The sequence below is a fragment of the Protopterus annectens genome, chromosome 8.part0 (assembly GCF_019279795.1).
Source record: "Protopterus annectens isolate FY-2018-M chromosome 8.part0, PAN1.0, whole genome shotgun sequence".
NCBI classification, from domain to species: Eukaryota; Metazoa; Chordata; order Ceratodontiformes; family Protopteridae; genus Protopterus; species Protopterus annectens.
In genome coordinates this window covers 444,303,496-444,322,679 of record NC_056741.1, presented here as the reverse complement: position 1 = coordinate 444,322,679, position 19,184 = coordinate 444,303,496, and the positions used below count along the sequence as shown (strand labels likewise).

General features: G+C 43.3%; 1 protein-coding gene across 1 annotated transcript in view; it reads right to left on the bottom strand.

Moving 5' to 3' along the window:
- LOC122808865 (chromatin target of PRMT1) overlaps positions 1-19,184 on the bottom strand; it is a 550,938-nt gene that overhangs the window by 347,367 nt on the left and 184,387 nt on the right. Inside the window, 2 exon segments of the mRNA XM_044079965.1 lie at positions 15,703-15,892; positions 16,813-16,851. Coding sequence (XP_043935900.1) covers positions 15,703-15,892; positions 16,813-16,851 — 229 coding nt within the window.

Genomic DNA, 19,184 nt, shown 5'->3' with positions numbered 1-19,184 from the left:
TTAATAAGTTGCGTGAAGTTAAAAAGATTTATATTGAGGGAACTGGATGGGGATTGTATGTTTTCCCAGTTAATGTTAACATCCCCGAGGATTATAGTTTCATTTGTGATATTGGAGGAGAGCCAGGAGAGAATGTCTTCTAGGACAGGGATGTTGTCCCCAGGAGGGATGTAAAGAGTGGCTATGCAGATGGATTTTTGTTTACTTGAAGAAGAGTTAAAAGTAACTCAGTTTTTCCAAATTTGGGGACAGGTTTAGAGTAGGGAGTGACTGAGAGGGTCGAGGGAAAGAGGAGACTTGCACCTCCCCCCCTTTCTTATGAGTTCTGTCATGTCTGATAATACTATAGTTAGGTGGAGTAAGTTCTGAGTCTTTAATGTGTGGCTTGAGCCATGTTTCAGATATGGAAAGAAAATCGGGTTTGTTATGATGGAGCCAGGCATAAAGTTGTGGGATTTTATTACATATGCTTTGGGCATTGAGTGCGGTGAAGTGGAGGGGCCTACTAATAGAGTGGGGTAGAGGTGATGGGGAGGGAGAAATGGGAGTGGTAGAAGGGCCAGGACTTGGGTGTATATCTCCAGAGGTAAGTATGGAGATAATGTGGTGTATGAGGTAAGAGAGGTGTTTAAGAAACTTGGTATTGGGTTTGAAGTCAGAGGAGTGTGTTGAGATGGGAGTAGTATGTATTTGAATAGTGGTTCTGGGGTGGGATAGGAATTTGTAGTTGAACAGCAAGGGATTGTTGTGGGAGAAGAGGTTAGGGGATATGAAGAATGAGGAGAGAGTTAATTGTAAGGGTGGGGAGGTGGTAGAATGGGATGGGGGTGTGTGATTGGTATAAAGAGGTCTGGTTAGATAGAGTATATAGGAAAGGCAGATTAGTAGCAAAAGAGTTGTAAAGGTTAATGGTTTAGTGTACATGATGTTTATGAAGAGTAACAATGCAGGAGTGTATTTACATTAGGGATAGTTGATTAAGAACTATGGTTTTATGTGAAGTAGATAAACTAAGCAGGAGAGTAGGTGAGAAGAGTGAGTAATTGAATACTGAGAACAAGAGTGAAAGAACTGAGACAAAAATAGCCAGACGACGAATAGTTCGGGCGTTGAACAAAACACAAAACAGACAGCATGGGACGTCATGGTCTGGGTCTAAACAGGTGACTCAGTAAGAATGAATATCTCTGAGAGGTATTTGGTTTTCACAGGCAAGACGGCTGTTAACTTTTTCTGCCATTGGTTAGAGCAAGAAAAAAAAGGATCCCCAACAGGGTACTTAGCTAGAAGACTTCAGGTTTGAAACTCGAAAAACGAAAATTTCAAGTAGCGGCCGACCAGCACTTGCTAACTGCTTCGGGCTCCCACGTGGCAAGAAAAGCTAGTGTAATGGTGTCTGCTGCATGTTTTATACATGATGACCTGATGTCATCTAAGAGGCGACAGCATCCGACGCAGAAATCCCAATTTGGGCCAAATGAGGGCTACCTGCAGGCAGATAACCCAAGTGTGATGACTGCAACAGTGAAACACGAAGAACATCATTAACTTATTCTGGTCTGATAGTCCACAGCACTGAAGGATCAGGTAGCATTATATACCTTCTTTCCCAGTCTGTCCATTACTCTGCTGTCTTTATCTAAGGGAAGGGCATTAGCAGCAAGTAGGAGCTTAGAAGGCCTGTCTGTAGCCATAGAAAAGAAGAAAATGTCAAAGGATTCCATGTCAAAGGATTCCTCAACAAAGCTGAAAATCTTCAGGCACTTCACAGAATCTATCTGACCTTTTAGAAGTTGGTGGCTGAGAGTCAGGAGGTGTGGATATAGCTGCAAAGGCATTGTGAAACACATCCACGAAAAGGAGGGACAGCAGCAAGAGCAGGAGTGTCTACCTTTAATTATTATATTTCTTACACATTAAAAAATCTGTTGAGTCTTATTCAAAGTGGTCATCATGTTGCAGATGGTTTCCCCAAATTAAGCTTCAACCTGTGGAATCTGAAGATAGGATATCTTCATTAGAGGCCACTTTGCCTAGAGAATGGCTCAGAGAATAGTAGGCCAAGCAGTGTTCGGAGTCCTCAGAAGATGAGGTGCAAATTATGTAAAAGACTGTCGCTCAACTGCCATTATGGCCTTGGAATCTTTACACCCACCTGATGTCCATAACCATTAAGGTGTCTACAAAATATCCTAACTAACATCCAAACCAAAATAGGTCCTGCAGACAAACCAATTAGTAAAAACAAGAAATCTACATCAGCTGAGTGTAAAGACCATGTGTTTGTAAAGTACAGCCAAAACAGACCACCTATACTGTCCTGCAAGGTCATAAGAAGAACGAAACATGCATGTCCACAGCTAGTGGGGTTTGGCTGTATTGGCCTGAATGTATCCACAAAGACAAAAAAGTAAAACGTCATGGACATTCAGAAGCCATATGGCTGAAACACCATGTCCTTAAGGGGTCATTTGCATATACCTCATGGGCCTATATTACAGGAGGTTCAATGCATCACACAATGAAAACTTTAGCTTGGCTAGGTTTTTCTTGTATTTTTGACCAATTTATTTTGAGTTTTCTTGCAACGCAAGTATGCTCTTGCAGCAATGGATGATCTGACTGTAGCCTGCATAATGGCTTCCAGACTCCACTTTTGCGAGTTTTCAGAATGAGCATTCCATTGCTTTTGGTACTAGTAGATCAAAAGTCTGTGGGCTCTATCCCTAGACCACATACATGGATTAATTTATTTTCCACCACGGATGATAAATTCATGTATGGGATAACAGTGTTAGGCAACAATCTGGTAACACTGCTAGGCTTAAAATACCTTGCCAGGGATGACAGCCTAGTATTGTCTGGAATTCTGAATCTGTGCAGATGTGGCAGTTAAAAAAAAAAAAAAAAAACAAAGAAGGAATTTTTCTAAGTAAAAAAGCACTTTGAATGTAAATCCTTTTGTGGGGTCTGACACCAAGATGACAAGACTTTCGTGCCTGCAAAAGCCTTAGTAGTAGTCTTCCTGGAAATTGCTCACCATCAAAAGAGCAAAATTAGTAACACAATATAATAAATAATAAAACAAAAGTGGCACTTATTCATAGCATTCTGCAACTAATGGTGTGGGGATAAACACAAACTTAAAAACCTCCTCACAAAAATACAGCAATGGCACTTATTCATAGCATTCTGCAACTAATGGTGTGGGGAAAAACACAAACTTAAAAACTTCCTCACAAAAATACAGCAAAGGCCAGTATAACAAGACAGAAATGAAGAAAACTCACTACTCCTTTTACCCCAGTGTTGTGGGAGGATCCTGCCTGTGTCAAGATATCTGTGAATCCCTGGGTGTAAGGCTAGTCATGCAAATGTCAGTTTGCATGCAATCCCCTTTTGAAATTAACAGCAACAATTAACTATACTAAGAAAACAGAGAAATTTATTAAGTCCCTTGGGAGTGCAGTCAGTGAGGATACCAGGTACATTCGCACTCTAGCATAAAACTTTAAGAGCAGGTATCACCTGCAGTCTTTTGTGGATGTCCAGGAGCGGGTGTCTGGCCTGAAAACAAACACAAACTAGTGAAATATGTGCAAAGGCTAAAGATAGAAACATTACATGCCTCCAAAGAGGGTCAAGACAGAAACACGCCTCCTTAGACTCTAAATGAGCTGAAGGGACATGAAATGATCTTGCCAGGACCACTGGACACTGCTCTCAGTTTCCTGGAATTGGAGTTTACAAGATTGTGCTATTTTCTCAACCGGACACACCTGGACAGACCTGCCTAAAGTTTAGGTTTCTTCAGATATACACAGGCTGTTCCTGTTTAGCGAGGTTTTCTTCTAAAGATAGTGCAAGTCAGTGTTGGATGGAAGAGACACTATGGTCTTTTCATAATTAGCAGCAGCACTGTGAAGTCCTTAGACGTAATCTGCCCTGTACACATACACTTGTCTAAAAAATTATATTTCCTGACTTGAGAAAGGTAGCAAATTCCAATCCAATTACCAAACAGTGAAGTGAAAGCTATGCAATAGATACAGACTACCCAAATATTTCACATAGTTAAAAGAAAGTCTCACCTTAACAGCTTTTACTCTTACAATTTTTATTTTACATTTAACATGGTAGTAAACTGATCACAACTGACCATTTAAAAATACTGCCCAGGTAAGTATACTGCCTGGTATGTATAATTAAAACTAAAAAGTCTAAGTCAGTTTGCACAGTAGTCAAACTTGAACATGAAAACTGAAAATTTGTAAATGATCCACTCCCTACTGGAAATGTAGCAGAGATATGAAATGTAGAAGCTGAATTTTACAGACTTGCACAATGTAAAAGCGGTAAAAATACAGATGAAGGCTGCTAAAAATTGGTAGCTTCATGGGCCACATGCACACTACAAGGTTGCAGGCTCACCTCGTCTACAAAGTACAGTTGTGTACACTTGCCATAAAATGTAGATGTTAGAGTGTATTCACTGTTGCAGTCATCACATTTGGGTTATCTGCTTGCAGTAGCCCTCAGTCGGGCCTGATTATCAAAGTCTTGGGTCCTGCGTCGGTTGCTGTCCGATCTTCTGTGACGTCGGGTATAAAGCATGCAGCCGACGCCATTACCTCAGTTTTTCTTGCCCCAAATGTCAGCTGCCCCCCCCCCAAATGAGAAGCAATTAAATATATAAATATACAAGGTTACACCTCCAACAAAAAAAAAAAAAAAAAAAAAAAAAAAAAACAAATACAGCAAAAAGCTTTTAAGCATAGTAAAGGAGAGTAGAGGTATAGCCAAATAAAAAAAGTCAGGGGGCTGGAGGGAGGGTATCCAGGACTGCAACAGTAAATACACTATCTACATTTATGGTAAGTGTTCCATAGTACAAATGTACTATATGTTCTTCGTGTTTCACTGTTGCAGTCATTACATTTGGGTCGATTCCCAACGCTATGATTGGGAGGATGGATTTATACAGCATTAGGACCAGCTATAAGGTCTTGCAAGACTGCGGTGGCAAAGCCAACTCTGGATTTACAGAAAATTGGAGACGATAATGCTTGGTGAAAGTATGTACTGAACTCCAGGTAGCAGCTTCTAGAATATCCCTGGTAGGAACAGCTCTGAGAAAGGCTGCAGAAATAGATGCAGCCCTAGTGGAATGGGGATAGGTTTTCCATGGTGCTTATAGCAGAAATGAATGCAATGGCTTATCCATTTAGAAATGGTCTGTTTTGAAATGAGCCTTCCCCTCTGCCCCAGCAGCAAATGCCACCAACAGTTGTGCAGATTTCCTTTGAGGTTTAGTCCTGTCCAAGTAAAACCCAAGTTGTCTGTGTACATCTAAGGAGTGCAGAATCCTTTCCCCTTTGTTTGGTGGATTAGAAAAGAAGGTTGGCAAATGAATGGACTGATTAAGAGCCACACTGGATACCACCTTAGGCATGAAGCAGGGATTAGTCCTAAGGGACACCCTGTCCGCATGTAAGATGATGAAAGGCTCCACTGCCATAAGGGTCTGTAGTTCAGGTACCCTTCTTGCTGAAGTAATTACTAAAAGGAAGGCCGTTTTCCAAGAACGAAATTTTAACTCTGCACTTGCAGCTGGCTCAAAAGGAGGAAGAGTGAGTTTTTCCAATACAAAGTTCAGGTCCTAGGCTGGAGTTGGGGCTCTCTTGGATGGTCAAGTTTTTGGGTCTTAAGTTTTTGGCCCCTCTTAGGAACTGCTTGAGCAGTGGATGAGAGAAGAGGGGTGGTTCTGTGTTGTAATAAGCTAAAATGGCTGCGGCGTGAATTCTGATGGAGGAAAAAGAAAGGCCATTGTGAAGCATCTCAGTTAAGTATTGAAGAATCAGAGGTAAATTGGGTGCTGCTGTGTCCATCCCGAATTTGGTTCCAGGCACAGAATCTTTTCCATTTTTCAGCATAATATTTTCTAGTACTATGCCTCCTTGCCTCCAAAATGACATCAAAAGTACAGTTTTGTACCTACCATAAATGTAGATGTTCGAGGATCCACATTGCTGCAGTCCTAACTATTGGGTAGTCCGCTGTCCAGTCGGCCCGAATACCAAAGTATATGGCTGACGTCGGTCAGGGCGCATTAGACTGACGTCAGTACGTCAGGGTACTAATGCGCATGACCGACGTCATATCCTCAGTCTTTTCTTGCCCCAGATGTCAGAAGACCCTGAAAAGATAAGGCCAAAAACCAAAAACTCCCAACATACCTGCACCAAAATATATATATACAAAACATACAAAATTAGCAGAATATAACCTCACCTACACAACCACCCCTAAACACAGAGGGGAAGGAGGGAGGGTAAATTGGACTGCAGCAATGTGGATCCTCGAACATCTACATTTATGGTAGGTACAAAACTGTACTATGTTCTTCATTCCACATTGCTGCAGTCCTAACTATTGGGTAGAATCCCAAAGCAGAGGTAAGGGAGGCTGGCAAATCATAAGGAAGCAGGAACTGACAACATGCCTTGCAAAATAGCTGTGGCAAAACCAGCCCTAGACTTAGAGTAGAGAGGAAGGTGATAATGCTTAGAGAAAGTATGCACTGAACTCCAAGTAGCTGCCTCCAAAATATCCTTAGTTGACACCCCCCTCAGAAATGCTGTTGAAGTGGCAGTAGCCCTAGTGGAATGAGGCCTAATCCCAGCTGGAATCTCCTTGCCATGATGGGAATAACAAAATGTAATGCAACACCCAATCCATCTAGAAATAGTTTGTTTTGACACAGGCTTGCCCTGAGAACTCAAAGCAAAAGAAACAAACAACTGCTGAGACTGCCTAAAATCCTTAGTCCTGCTCAAATAATAACGCAATTGCCTGTGTACATCTAAAGTGTGCAAAATCTTTTCCCCTTTATTTTGGGGATCTGCATAAAAAGTAGGCAAATGAATAGTTTGGTTTAAAGCCACACTAGGAACCACCTTAGGCATAAAGGAAGGATTAGTACGTAAAGATACTCTATCCTTATGAAAAATCAAAAAAGGCTCCACTGCCATAAGGGCCTGCAACTCAGAAACCCTTCTTGCAGAAGTAATGGCCAACAAAAAAGCAGTCTTCCATGACAAGTATTTCAATTCAGTAGTAGCCGCAGGCTCAAAAGGTTGTAGAGTAAGTTTCTCCAACACAAAATTGAGATCCCAAGCAGGAGTAGGAGCTCTAATGGGGTCTTATATTCTTTGCCCTCTAAGAAATTGCTTGAACAAAGGATGCGAAAACAGCGGTGGGTCACAATCATAGTGAGCTGAAATTGCTGCAGCATGAATCTTAATGGAAGAGAAAGACAAACCTTTGTCCAATAACTCAGTAAGATATTGAAGAGCCACACTCAAATTTGGCTCAGAAATCTCCAAATTGTTTGCTGCACTCCAAAATAAAAATCTCTTCCATTTTTCTCGTACACTTTCCTTGTACTAGGTCTCCTGGCTTCCATAATCACATTTAAAACTTGTTGAGGAAGTTGAGACCTGCTGTCTTTCAAAACAGAATATGCCAGGCTGTTAGATGAAGAGAGTGAAGCTTGACATTGAGCAGGTGACCGTCTCTGAGACAACAGGTGTGGAATCAAGGGTAAAGGCCATGGAGGCTTCTTTACCAGACTCCTCAGTAATGGGTACCAGTGCTGCCGAGGCCAATCTGGAGCTATTAAAATCATCCTTGGCTTGTCTTGTCTGACCTTTAGAAGCACCTTTGGAAGAAGAGGCAGAGGTGGAAACGCATACACATGAAGATTTTTCCAAATGAAAGAAAGAGCATCCACTTTCCAAGCTGTGTGATGAAACCTCTTTGTGCAAAACTTTGGCAGCTGGTGGTTTAGTGGAGAAGCGAACAGATCTATGTCTGGAGTTCCCCAGGACACTTGTCAACTTTTGAAATACATGAAGATCCAGTTTCCACTCGTGGGGATCCATGATTTGTCTGCTTAACACATCTGCTAAGGAGTTCTGTGCTCCCGGCAGAAACCTTGCCTGAAGAGTTAGTTGCAAGCTGAGCGCAGTCTCCCATAAAATCATTGCTTGCCTGCACAATGGGTAAGAATGTGTTCCCCTTGTTTGTTGATGTACCACATGACAGTTGTGTTGTCTGTTAGAATCAACACCTGCCCTGGAAGAAGTAACTCCTTGAAAGCCATTAATGCAAACTGGACTGCTAACATCTCCTTCATGTTGATATGTAGATGCTGTAGTCTGGCAGGCCACTTGTCTTGTATCCACTTTCCATTTAGATGAGCTCCCCAAGCAATGTCTGAGGCATCTGTCGTTAGAATCTGACTCGCCTCTGGCCGGGTCACAGAGTCCCTTGTTTAGGTGACATTCCTGAGCCCACCACAAAAATTCCTTTTGAATGCAAGGTATTATTTGAATGACAGTGTCCAAATCCTGGCAGTGCTGTGTCCATACATTTTGAGATACCATTGTAGCTTCCTCATATGCAGTTTGGCATTGGGAAGCACCAGAATACAAGATGCCATGAACCCTAAGGCTTGAAGGACTGTCCTTGCAGTCAGCCCGGACTGAAGAGATAGTTGATGGAAGTAACTGGAAAGATTCTTTTGTTTGTCCGGGGTTAAAAAGGCCATCTGGGCTGCTGTATTCAGTCTCACACCCAGAAAGCACATGTCTTGAGAGGGTACTAGACTGGACTTTATTTCGTTCACAGAATACCCTAGGCATCTTAGCACTGCTATGACATATTCCAAATGCTGTAGAAGGTCTTCCTTTTCTTGAGCCAGAATCAGGCAATCGTCCAAGTAAGGATAGATTTGAATTCCTTTTAGCCTGAAGTAAGCTATCACTGGAGCCAGAACCTTTGTGAATACTCTGGGCAGTAGATAAGCCAAAGGGCAATGCAGAGAACTGATAATGAGAATTTCCAGCTCGAAAGCAGATACTTTCTGCAACTTAGTCTTATAGGCACATGAAGGTAAGCTTCCTTGAGATCTAAAGTTACCATCCAGTGATCTTTGCCCAGCAGAGGTAAAAGCTGTTGTAACGTCAACATTTTGAACTTGGGAATGTCCAGATAAGTGTTGAGGATAGATAAATCCAAAATTGGTCTCCACGTGTTCCCCTTCTTGGTACTAGGAACAGGCGAGAATAAAAACCTAGGCCCCTTTCTGGCACAGGAACCGGCTGAATGGCCCCTATTTGGAGTAACAGAGAAATTTGCTTGTGAGCCTCTTGTCTTTGTAGAGGAGGAATGTCTGGCATGCCTTTGAAAGGAGGCAAGGTATGGAAATAAAACCTGTAACCGTGGTGAATGATATCCAGAACCCATCTGTCTTGGGTAATTAAATCCCAATTTTCTTTGAAAAGAGACAGTCTTCCTCCCAGCGGTGCTGCCAGGCGAGAATGAACTGGCAGCTGAAAAGGCAGGTCATTGGGTCTGCTTACGAAAGGACTGACCCCTGCCCTCACCAGAAGTCTGAGCAGGGGAACTCCCTGTCCTAGGCCTAAAAGAACCCTGAGCTCTGCCCCTACCACGTCTAGACCTACCCCTAGACTGGGAATCATAAGCAGGATAAGTCCATCCCTTAGCAGGCCAATTTCTACTAAACTTGGAGGCCGGACCTGCAAAACCTCTTTAACAGTTTGCATAGACTTAGCCTTGTCCTCCATTTTCCTCAAAACTGCTTCTACAGGCGAACCAAACAACACATCAGACTGCAAAGGAGCATCCAAAATCCGTGTCTTAACATGCTCAGCTAAATTCTGATCTCTCAACCAGGCGTGCCTACGAAGAACAGAACCAGTGGCAGCCACCCTGGAGGAGGCCTGCACAGCATCAAAACCACATTGCAAGGAATGTTTACCCACCTGTTCAGACACATGAACTAAATCCTGCAACTCTTTACACTCAATACCTTCCGCCAGAGCATCCACCTTAGATTTCAACTGTGAAAGAAGATAATTCTGATATTTTAACATGTGAAACTGACAATTCAACGCCCTCATGGCTAAAGTGGAAGAAGTATACACTTTCTTTCCCCATCTATCCAAAGCCCTTGCCTCTTTATCAGGAGGGACAGGATTTTTAACAACAGAGGCCTTCACACCTTTAGGCCCCTGAGAGACAGTTTCCGGGTCTGCCCTAGGACTCTTAAAAAGATACTTATGAGCTTCAGGCACCCTATAATACCTATCCGGTTTAACTGGGGCAGGAGGCAAAGAATCAGGATTCAGGGAAGCCTCTGCAAAAACATCTTCCACCACATTCAAAACAGGAGGCATAGCTAAAGGCCTATGCTGGGGTAAAAAGAAGAATTCCCTAAGCCTTTTCCTGGAATCAGAGAAATCTTGACCTTCCCATTTAAAATGCTCCCTCATGGAATGCAGAGTCTCTGAAAATGAAAAATCCTCAGGAGGAGAAGCTGAAGGAGTAGAATCATCCACATCAGAATCAGAATAAGGAGGGTACTCCTGCAAGTCTTCAGCCGAAGACTCAGAAGCCTCCGAGCATTGCTCAAAACTCTCAAACTCAGGTTCCACCCTAGGCCTCTTATCAGGAGGGGGCATAGAACCCCTTATCATAGTAATCAAATCCTCTGCCATTTTAAGCATATGTTTCTTAGGCAAAGACCCTGAAGCACTAGGAGAAACCCCCACTGAAGCAAAACTTGTCGTCGCTCTCAAGGAAGCCTTCGACACAGAAGGGGAGGCTCTAACCACCATAGGAAGAGAGGGAAGAACAGCCACCTGAGAAGCCCCTCAGCCTGGCCTACTTCCTGAGAGGATACATCCTGTAACAGTAAAGTCTCTCCCTGAGACTCCAAAGAAACACCTGGCAAAACCTCCGGCTCCACTGAGCCTCTAAAGAACCGGCGTCTGGGACTGTCGGTTCTTCCACTCTAGGCTTTGCTGTTTTGTCCTTGCGTTTTTAGCGAAGCGCCGGAGCATCCGGCGGCATTTTATAATTACAACGCTTCCCAAACACTAACCTGGCACAGTCTAACCTTCTCTTAATAGTGCGTTTGTTAAATCTAGCACAAGAGCGGCATCCAACAACGTCGTGCTCAGGCCCTAAACAAGGTATACACAAAGTATGGTAATCCCTATGAGGTATCTGTTTCCCACAAGAAATACAGTTATTCACTTTTTCTGACATCCGGTTAAATACTGAGGCACGAAAAACCAAAATATTCCCCAACGGGTACTTAGCCAACTTTGATTCGGTCTGAAACTCTGGCTTCAGAAACTTTCAGAACGCCAACCTGCACTCGCAAAATTGCTTCTGCATCGGACCATGCGGCAAAAAAGACTGGGGATATGACGTCGGTCATGCGCATTAGTACCCTGACGTACTGACGTCAGTCTAATGCGCCCTGACCGACGTCAGCCATATACTTTGGTATTCGGGCCGACTGGACAGCGGACTACCCAATAGTTAGGACTGCAGCAATGTGGAATGAAGAACATCACTTGTTTACTGAAGGATGGTAATGGAGAGATTAGGAAATTAGCCAGGCTGCCAGGGTCAGGGTTTGAAGCAGAGGGTGCAGAATCTGGCTCTCCTGCTGTGACAGCAGGGTAGGGGTCTGAGGCAGGTGCCATGGAGTCAGCAGTGACCAAATGCGCAAGAGGGGGTACCAGTGTTGGCATGGTAAGTCTGGTGCAATCAGAATCTTCCTTGGTTTGTCCTGTTTGATCTTTAGTAGTACTTTGGAGAGGAGAGGCAGAGGAGGAAAGGCATAAACTGATAGATTTTTCCAGCTGAAGGACAGAGCATCCACTTTCCAAGCTTGTTTGTGGGGTGTCCTTGTGCAGAATTTGTCCGATTTGTAGTTGAGGGGAGGCAAACAGGTCTATATCTGGGCTCCCCCATTTGTTTACAAGCATGTTGAAAATCTTTGGTTCCAGTTTCCACTCGTGTGGGTCCATGACATTTCTGCTTAGTCTGCCAGTGTATTTAGTTTTCCTGGCAGGAATTGAGCCTGTAGATGAACTTGATAGCTCAAGGCTGTGTTCCACAGAGCCATAGCTAGTCTGCAGAGGGATAAGAATGGGTACCCCTCCTGCTTGTTTATGTACCACATACAGTGGTGTTGTCCGTCTTTACCATTAAATATCCTGGAAGAATGTGGTCCTTGAAGGCTGTCAGAGCATTCTGTAAAGCTAACATTTCTTTTTGATTGATATGCAGGTGCATTTGACTTTGGTTCCATTTGCCCTGAATGCACTTCCCTGCCAGGTGATCCCCCCAATGCATAGTATGATGCGTCTGTTAGGGTTTGGGCGGCAGGAGGTAGAGTGAATGGTAGTCCCTTGTTTGGGTGGCAGGCCTCTGCCCACCAAAGGAACTGTAGGCAAAGTATGACAGGGATCATTGCTTCTAGAGCCTGAGATTGTGGACACCATAGGCTTTTTAGATACCATTGTAGTTTCCTCATATACAGTCTTGCATATGGAATTAGTAGAATGCAGGAGGCCATAAACCCCAAGGCTTGCAGAATTTGCCTTGCAGATAGCAGGGTTTTTTGTGGCCATTAGTTTGAAGCAAGTTGTCAAATGAATTGGTTTCTCTGGCGTGAGGAAAGTCATCTGGGAAGTTGTGTTCAAGCTTGCTCCCAGGAATATAATTTGTTGACAGGGTACCAGATGTGCTTTCTTTTCGTTTACAGTGTACCCCACACAAGTTAACACCTTTTGTACAAATGCCAGAGGATTCAAAAAGTATGTCCTGGCTTTCTACCTGAATTAGACAATCGTCCAGGTATGGGTATATTTGAATATTTCTTTGACTGCAAAATGCAATGACTAGAGCTAGGCACTTTGCACTGCCCTTTGGCTTATCTACTGTGCCCAGGGTGTTCACAGAGAACAGATAGTGCATGTAGCCTGCTTTGAAGCGTAGGTATCTTCTGCAAGATTCCCTGATTGGATGTGCAGGTAAGCTTCTTTTAAATCCAGTACTGCCAACTAGGCATCTTTGCCTAGCATAGGAAGTAAGTGAAGAGTTAGCATCTTGAATTTTGGAATCACCAAAAAGGTGTTTAATATGGAAAGGTCCACGATAGGACGCCAAGAGTTGTCTTTTCTGGATACTAGGAAATGTCTCGAGTAGAAACCTTGTCCCTTTTCCTCTTCTGGTACAGCTTAAATAGCCTTTATGCTTGAGAGAGTACTTGCTTTTGAGCCTCTGCCCACTGATTTGGGGGTAGAGCTGGCCAACCGTTTGGGGTTGGTAACGTGTAGAAGTGAAATCTGTATCCTTGGGAAACACCCATTTGTCGTGGGTAATGAGTTCCAGTTTTTTGCCTGCAGAGCAACTTTCCCCCTAAAGGAGCAGTCAGTTGAGAAGTGCTTGGAAGTTTTAAAGTTAAGTCATAGTTTAACATAAGGGGGATTCTTACTACTCCCTAGTTTGGAAGTGGGAGCCCCCCACTGTTTAGTCCTGTGCGTACCCTGGGACTGAAGCCAGGGTGTTCTGCTGGTTTTGGGTTTAGACTGAGAAGGCCTGGAAGAGGCAGGAAAAGACCAATTCTTAGAGGGCCAATGCCTACTAAATCTTGGAGGTTGTATGTACTTGGAAACCTTTAACAGTTTGCATAGATTTATCTTTTTCCTCCTCCTTTTTAAGAACTTCTGCTTTGCTGCAAACAAGCAGTCCTGATTTAAGGGAACATCTAGCAAATTAGCTTTAACATGATCTGGCAAAGATTGCTCCTTTAATCCAAGCATGCCTTAAGTACAGACCCAGTGACAGCAACCCTGCAAGATGCCTCTAGTGAATTAAAACTACACTGCAAAACATGCTTTCCAACCTGTTCAGCAGAATGCATTAAATCCTGTAAATCCTTATTTTCAGCACAATCAAGAATCCACATCATTTTCTGTTTAAGCAATCCGATGATATGCTACTGATACTTTAACATATGAAACTGGAAGTTTAAGGCCCTAATGGCCAAAGTTGCAGAAGTGTATATTTTCTTACCCCATCTATCCAGTGCCCTGGAGTCTCAATCAGAGGGGGGTAGGATTTTTGGCAGTAGTGGCCTTGATGCCCTTGGGTTCCAGTGAAATGGTGTAAGGATCCGCAGTAGGATTTTTAAAAAGGAACTTGAGGAAGTCAGGAACCCTGTAATATCTATCAGGTTTTCTGGGAGCAGGAGTTAGAGAGTCAAGGGCCAAGCTAGATTCAGAAAAGGCATCATCACCATTGTCTAGTACAGGAGGGATAGCTAAAGGCCTGTGCTGGGGTAGGAGTAAGAAATCCCTAAGCCTCTTTTTTAGAATAAAGAGTAATCCTGGCTTTTCCAGCGAAAGTGCTCCCTAAGAGTATGCAGGGTTTCACCAAAAGAGAAATCCAATTGGGGGGGGGGGGGGCAGAGGGAATAAAGTACTCTGCATAAGTATTCCTCATAGGTAGACAAGGGTAAATCCTGGTCATCAGCAGAAACAAATTTCAGAATCCTGGTCAGAAGCATCATAAGCAAATTCAGCCCTAGGTCTCTTAAGAGGGGGAAGGTTGGCTTCCCCCGATTAAAGTAATAAGTCCTTCAGCCATTCTTATCTGTTTTTTTAGGCATGGAGGCCTGACCATGCAGTCTGGGCATCGGTTTCCTAGGCATAGTTTGAGTTTTAGGCCTTGAAGATGGCGTTGGTTTAATATGCAAGTCAGTAGGGCCTGAATACACCCTCAGAAGCCGGTGCCCGCACAGCGGCTCTGGACCCATCCAAGGTAGAGACATCTGCAAGTTCCACAGTTGAAGCACCTCATGGCATACCGGACTCAGAATGGGTCTCAGTAGAGGGCTGCGAATCTGAAGTAGCGGGCATCAGGGGTTGCGAAAGCACCTGAGTACCGGCGAACTGGCGACTGGCTTAGGAGAAGCGTCGGCAACTTTGGACCTAGGCGGCCTGTCTATCTTTGCGTTTTTTCGGAATGTCAATAGTTGGATGGTTTACCGAAGACATATCTGGATAATTGAACTGAGTACCAAAATATTTAAAAGCATAAATATACAGACAACGAATAGTTTGTTGCTTAAGACACAAAACCGCCAGCGAGGTACATTGTGGTCAGGGCCTAGGCAAGGAATACAGTACAAAACAATCTTGTGAAAGAAATACAATTATTGACTTTTACGGACATCGGTTTAGAGCAAGAAAAAGGGTGTCCCCAACGGAGTACTTCGCTTTAGTTGAAGACTTCAGTTCTGAAACTTGAAAACGAAAGCTTCAGGAGTCAACCGACCTGCACTTGCGAACTGCTTCTGCTTTGGGCACTGCAAGACAGACTGAGGTAATGGCGTCGGCTACATGGTTTATACCCCTGACTACTGGACGTCACGGAAGATGAGACAGCAACCAACGCAGGGCACAAAACGGATAATTAGGCCGACTGAGGGCTACTGCAAGCAGATAATCCAAATGTGATGACTGCAACAGTGAAACACAAAGAACATCTGCTACAACCCATGACTAGCTCTGCCTCCATTCCCTACAATGACTATGCCCATCTTCCTTGCAATCTCCATTTCCCGAGCCACTATATGAACTCAAGTTACTTAAAACTAATGACTAGTTTGACTTGACAACTCAGTTCAGCACACCATAAAATGGCAAGAGCAAAGCAATACTTCAGTGCCAAAAATATAAACTACGTAAATGACTAAAAATATTAACAATATCTGCATGTCAACCTTCCATTCTAAAAATGTGTGAAGCTTACCTCTCATTGAAAGACCTCCTCGCCCTGTTCCTCGACCTCCACGACCACCACGAATTCCTCCCCTTGGAGCCCCTCTGTTACCAAGGCCCATACCACCTCTTCCTCCAAGTGTCCCTCGAGGAAGGTTCCCTACTGGTCGGCCTAATCGAGCCTGAATGTTGCTCTTACCTAACCGTTGTTTAAGGCTCTTCTACAATGGAAGGGAAAGAAAACTATCATGAACTGAAATTATAACAGTTTTAATGCTAAACAAAATTCTCTATTTTTTTTTTAAATAGATTTTCCTTATGAAACTGAAATCATTATGCCCATTAGAAAGCAATTGCTGACCTTGGTCATGCGCAATTACTGCAATTCTCCTGCCCAGTATAACATCTCTTTGATCTGTATATGCCCCCCCCCCCCCCGATTTACTTTTACGTCCTTTGAAAAAGCCAAATATCTTGTACACATGGTTAGAAGCATAGCCAAGAGCTGTGCAGGTGTCCTGAGGAGGAGTGATCAGGCTGGTTAGTGTCTAGCATGCAGAGTACTGTTTCTCTATTGAACTCTATTCGACAGGACTTGGATAAGTGCATCCTGATGCTATACAGCCAAATGTCACAGCAAGAACCGTTAGCCTCAGCAAACGGTCAACATATTTAAACACATACTGCATATTCTCCTTCCCTACTCCACAGAAGTTGCATTCATACCCATTCTGGACAGCCCCTCCAACAGCTGTAGCCTGTTCCAGAGCCCACATCAATGTCACTATATGTGAAATTCAACCCTTGCAACAGCTACTGAGACAAGAACTTTGCTTTTTTTGAAACCAATTAGTTCATGTAACTGTACATTACTACAGACCGTACCATTTTACTAAAACTGTACATGTTACAGGTTACACACACCATCCGTTCTACTGCTACCCAATATTTTAAAATTCTAAAACAGCACAAGTGAATAACTACAATGCAGAATTATAATGTTCCACAGTCTCTCGATTTCTGGCCTGTCACTCTTTCAAACGCTTCTCAACCTTTTCTCTTAAATACTCCTCAAATTCATGACACTGAATTGTAGTATTAGCCAACAAGAATTACCTTTCGTGGTAGATCACAATCTTACCGTGCTATCCCCCAGTCTCAGTTGGGTTTGGGTCATCAGCTGCAAAATAAAGAAGGGTGGAGGGAAAAAGAAAAAAAATGTGAACCACTGACATGACTTCCAAAGACCTGCTTCTCTCACTCAGGATTAATAAACAGGAAATATAATGTCATCCCCCCCCCCCCCCAAGAAATGTTTGTCAAACTACTTGATGCACATCGGGTCAAGCATGAAAACTTCAGAAATACATAAACTGCCAAAGACCAACACTAAAAATAGCATGAGACATGTTTTGATGTAGTTAAAGTATATATGGTACCTCTTGAAAGCACACAATCATAGTAAAACAGCAGCATACACTTGTTACATTCACTCCACCATTTCACACTTGCTTCTGCCTACAGCAGCTACAAATAAGCACTGGTGGTAATATGTAATGCATTCGGATAAGCTGGTACCTCTTAAAAATTGTTTAATACTCCAATTACATTCAGCACCAGTGTGTATAAAACGTTACGGGACAATTTCAGTGGAAGCAGATAAGGTATGCCACAGAACCTGCAGAAAAAAGAAGTTATGTATTCACCATAATGTTCCATGTTTGTTGTCCATAATCTCGCCTTCATTCTTGATGGCTGGGTTCGGAACAGAGTATCAGTTCCGACTTGGCCACATACTAAAGCTAGAGAGCTTTCACTGGCTCAAGGCTACACCCCATCCCAAGATGCCTAGCAGCAGTTACCCAGACCTCACTTGTAATAAACCAATCTCTAAACTATCTAACCCACCATAGTAAAAGCAAAAAACTCTCTGCCTATAACACACGAGGCACGAAGGGAATCGGAGAACTCAGCCAATTTCAAAATATTCCTCTTGATCCTCCAGGAAGAGGGAAGGAGGGTGGGATGAAAGAAAGAAGGCAAGATTATGGACAACAAATATGGAATGATTAAAGGATAGTTTGGCTTGAAAGGCAGTGAAGGTAGACATAGCTCTAGCTAAATTACCTAATTTTTTTTCTGGTAGCTGCTTGTGCTGAGAGCTATACACAAGTGATGGTGTCCATAGGCCATTTTGATAAGGTGACTTTTGAAACTGAAGTTCCTTTACCGTTTTCTGAAAGTGAAACGGTTGGGCAGACTTTCTGAATTCCTTTGTCCTATGTAAGTAAAAACGTAACTGTCTATGAACATCCAGTTGGTGAAGCTTGTATTCTGCCCTGTTGCCAGGATTGGGGAAAAAATACCAGTAGCTCAACAGAATGATTTAAAATGGACTCTGAACATACTTTTGGCAGAAAAAATGATTTGTCCTGAGAGAAACTCTCTTTGTGGAAAATCAAATAGGGAGGACTGATGGAGCTTACAATTCTTTAATCCTCCTAGCGGAAGGTAATGGCTGTTAAAAAGAAAGTCTTCCAAGTTAAGAACTTCAGTGAACAAGAGGAGGCTGGTTCGAAAGGAGGGAGAATAAAAGAAACTAGCACCAAATTTAGATCCCAAGGAGGTGGTGGTTCTCTTACGGGAGGTCTTAAAAGAAATGTACCTCTCAGAAAGGCTTTGCATAATCTGAGAGACATTATATTGGCTCCCATGTCTCCTATATGGTAGTCTGATATGGCAGCTAGTTGTACCAGTATTGTGGCTGCAGCTGCACCTTGATTAAAGGTTTCTGTTAAAAATTCCAGAATTGCTGATATAAGGAGCTGTAAAGGGGTCTATATGGTTCTTGTCAGCCCAACAAGAAAATCTCTTCCATTTGCTCACATAAAAATTCCTAGTTGTATTCTTGTGTGACGAAACCAGAATGTGTCGCACTGCTGGGGATAGTTCTGGAAGCCTGGCTAAGATGGGAAGTGGAGCAACCAAGCTGTCAGCTTGAGGCTTTGAATAGAGGGGTGGAGCATTCCTGACCGAGTCACAAGATCCAGCACTGGGTCCAGGATCCAAGGCTCCTCCTGCAGATGGGGCCATAGGAAAGGTGACCACATCTGATGAAGCCAGTTAGGAGCACTGACAATTGGCCTGCGACTCAATGATTTGGCTTTCTGGAGAACTTTGGATATTAATGGAAATGGGGAAAATGCATAAAGAAGTTCCGGGGGCCAACCGTGAACAAGTGCATCCCTGGGCGACTCCCCTGGAGGGGGGATTAGGGCAAAAGTAGCTGCTGCATTTGGAGTTGGACATGGCAAAGAGGTCACAGCAAGGCTGGCCCCATTTGCTAAAAATTTGTTCAGCAATTTCCTGTTTGAGGGACCACTTGAGTCATAAGAATTGCCCTGCTTAGCCTGTCTGCTATCATGTTGGATTTCCCCAGGAAATGTCTAGTATTATTTCCCCCTCAGCTCCTGGGATAAAATTCACTACATGCATCTGGCAAAGCTCTTTGGG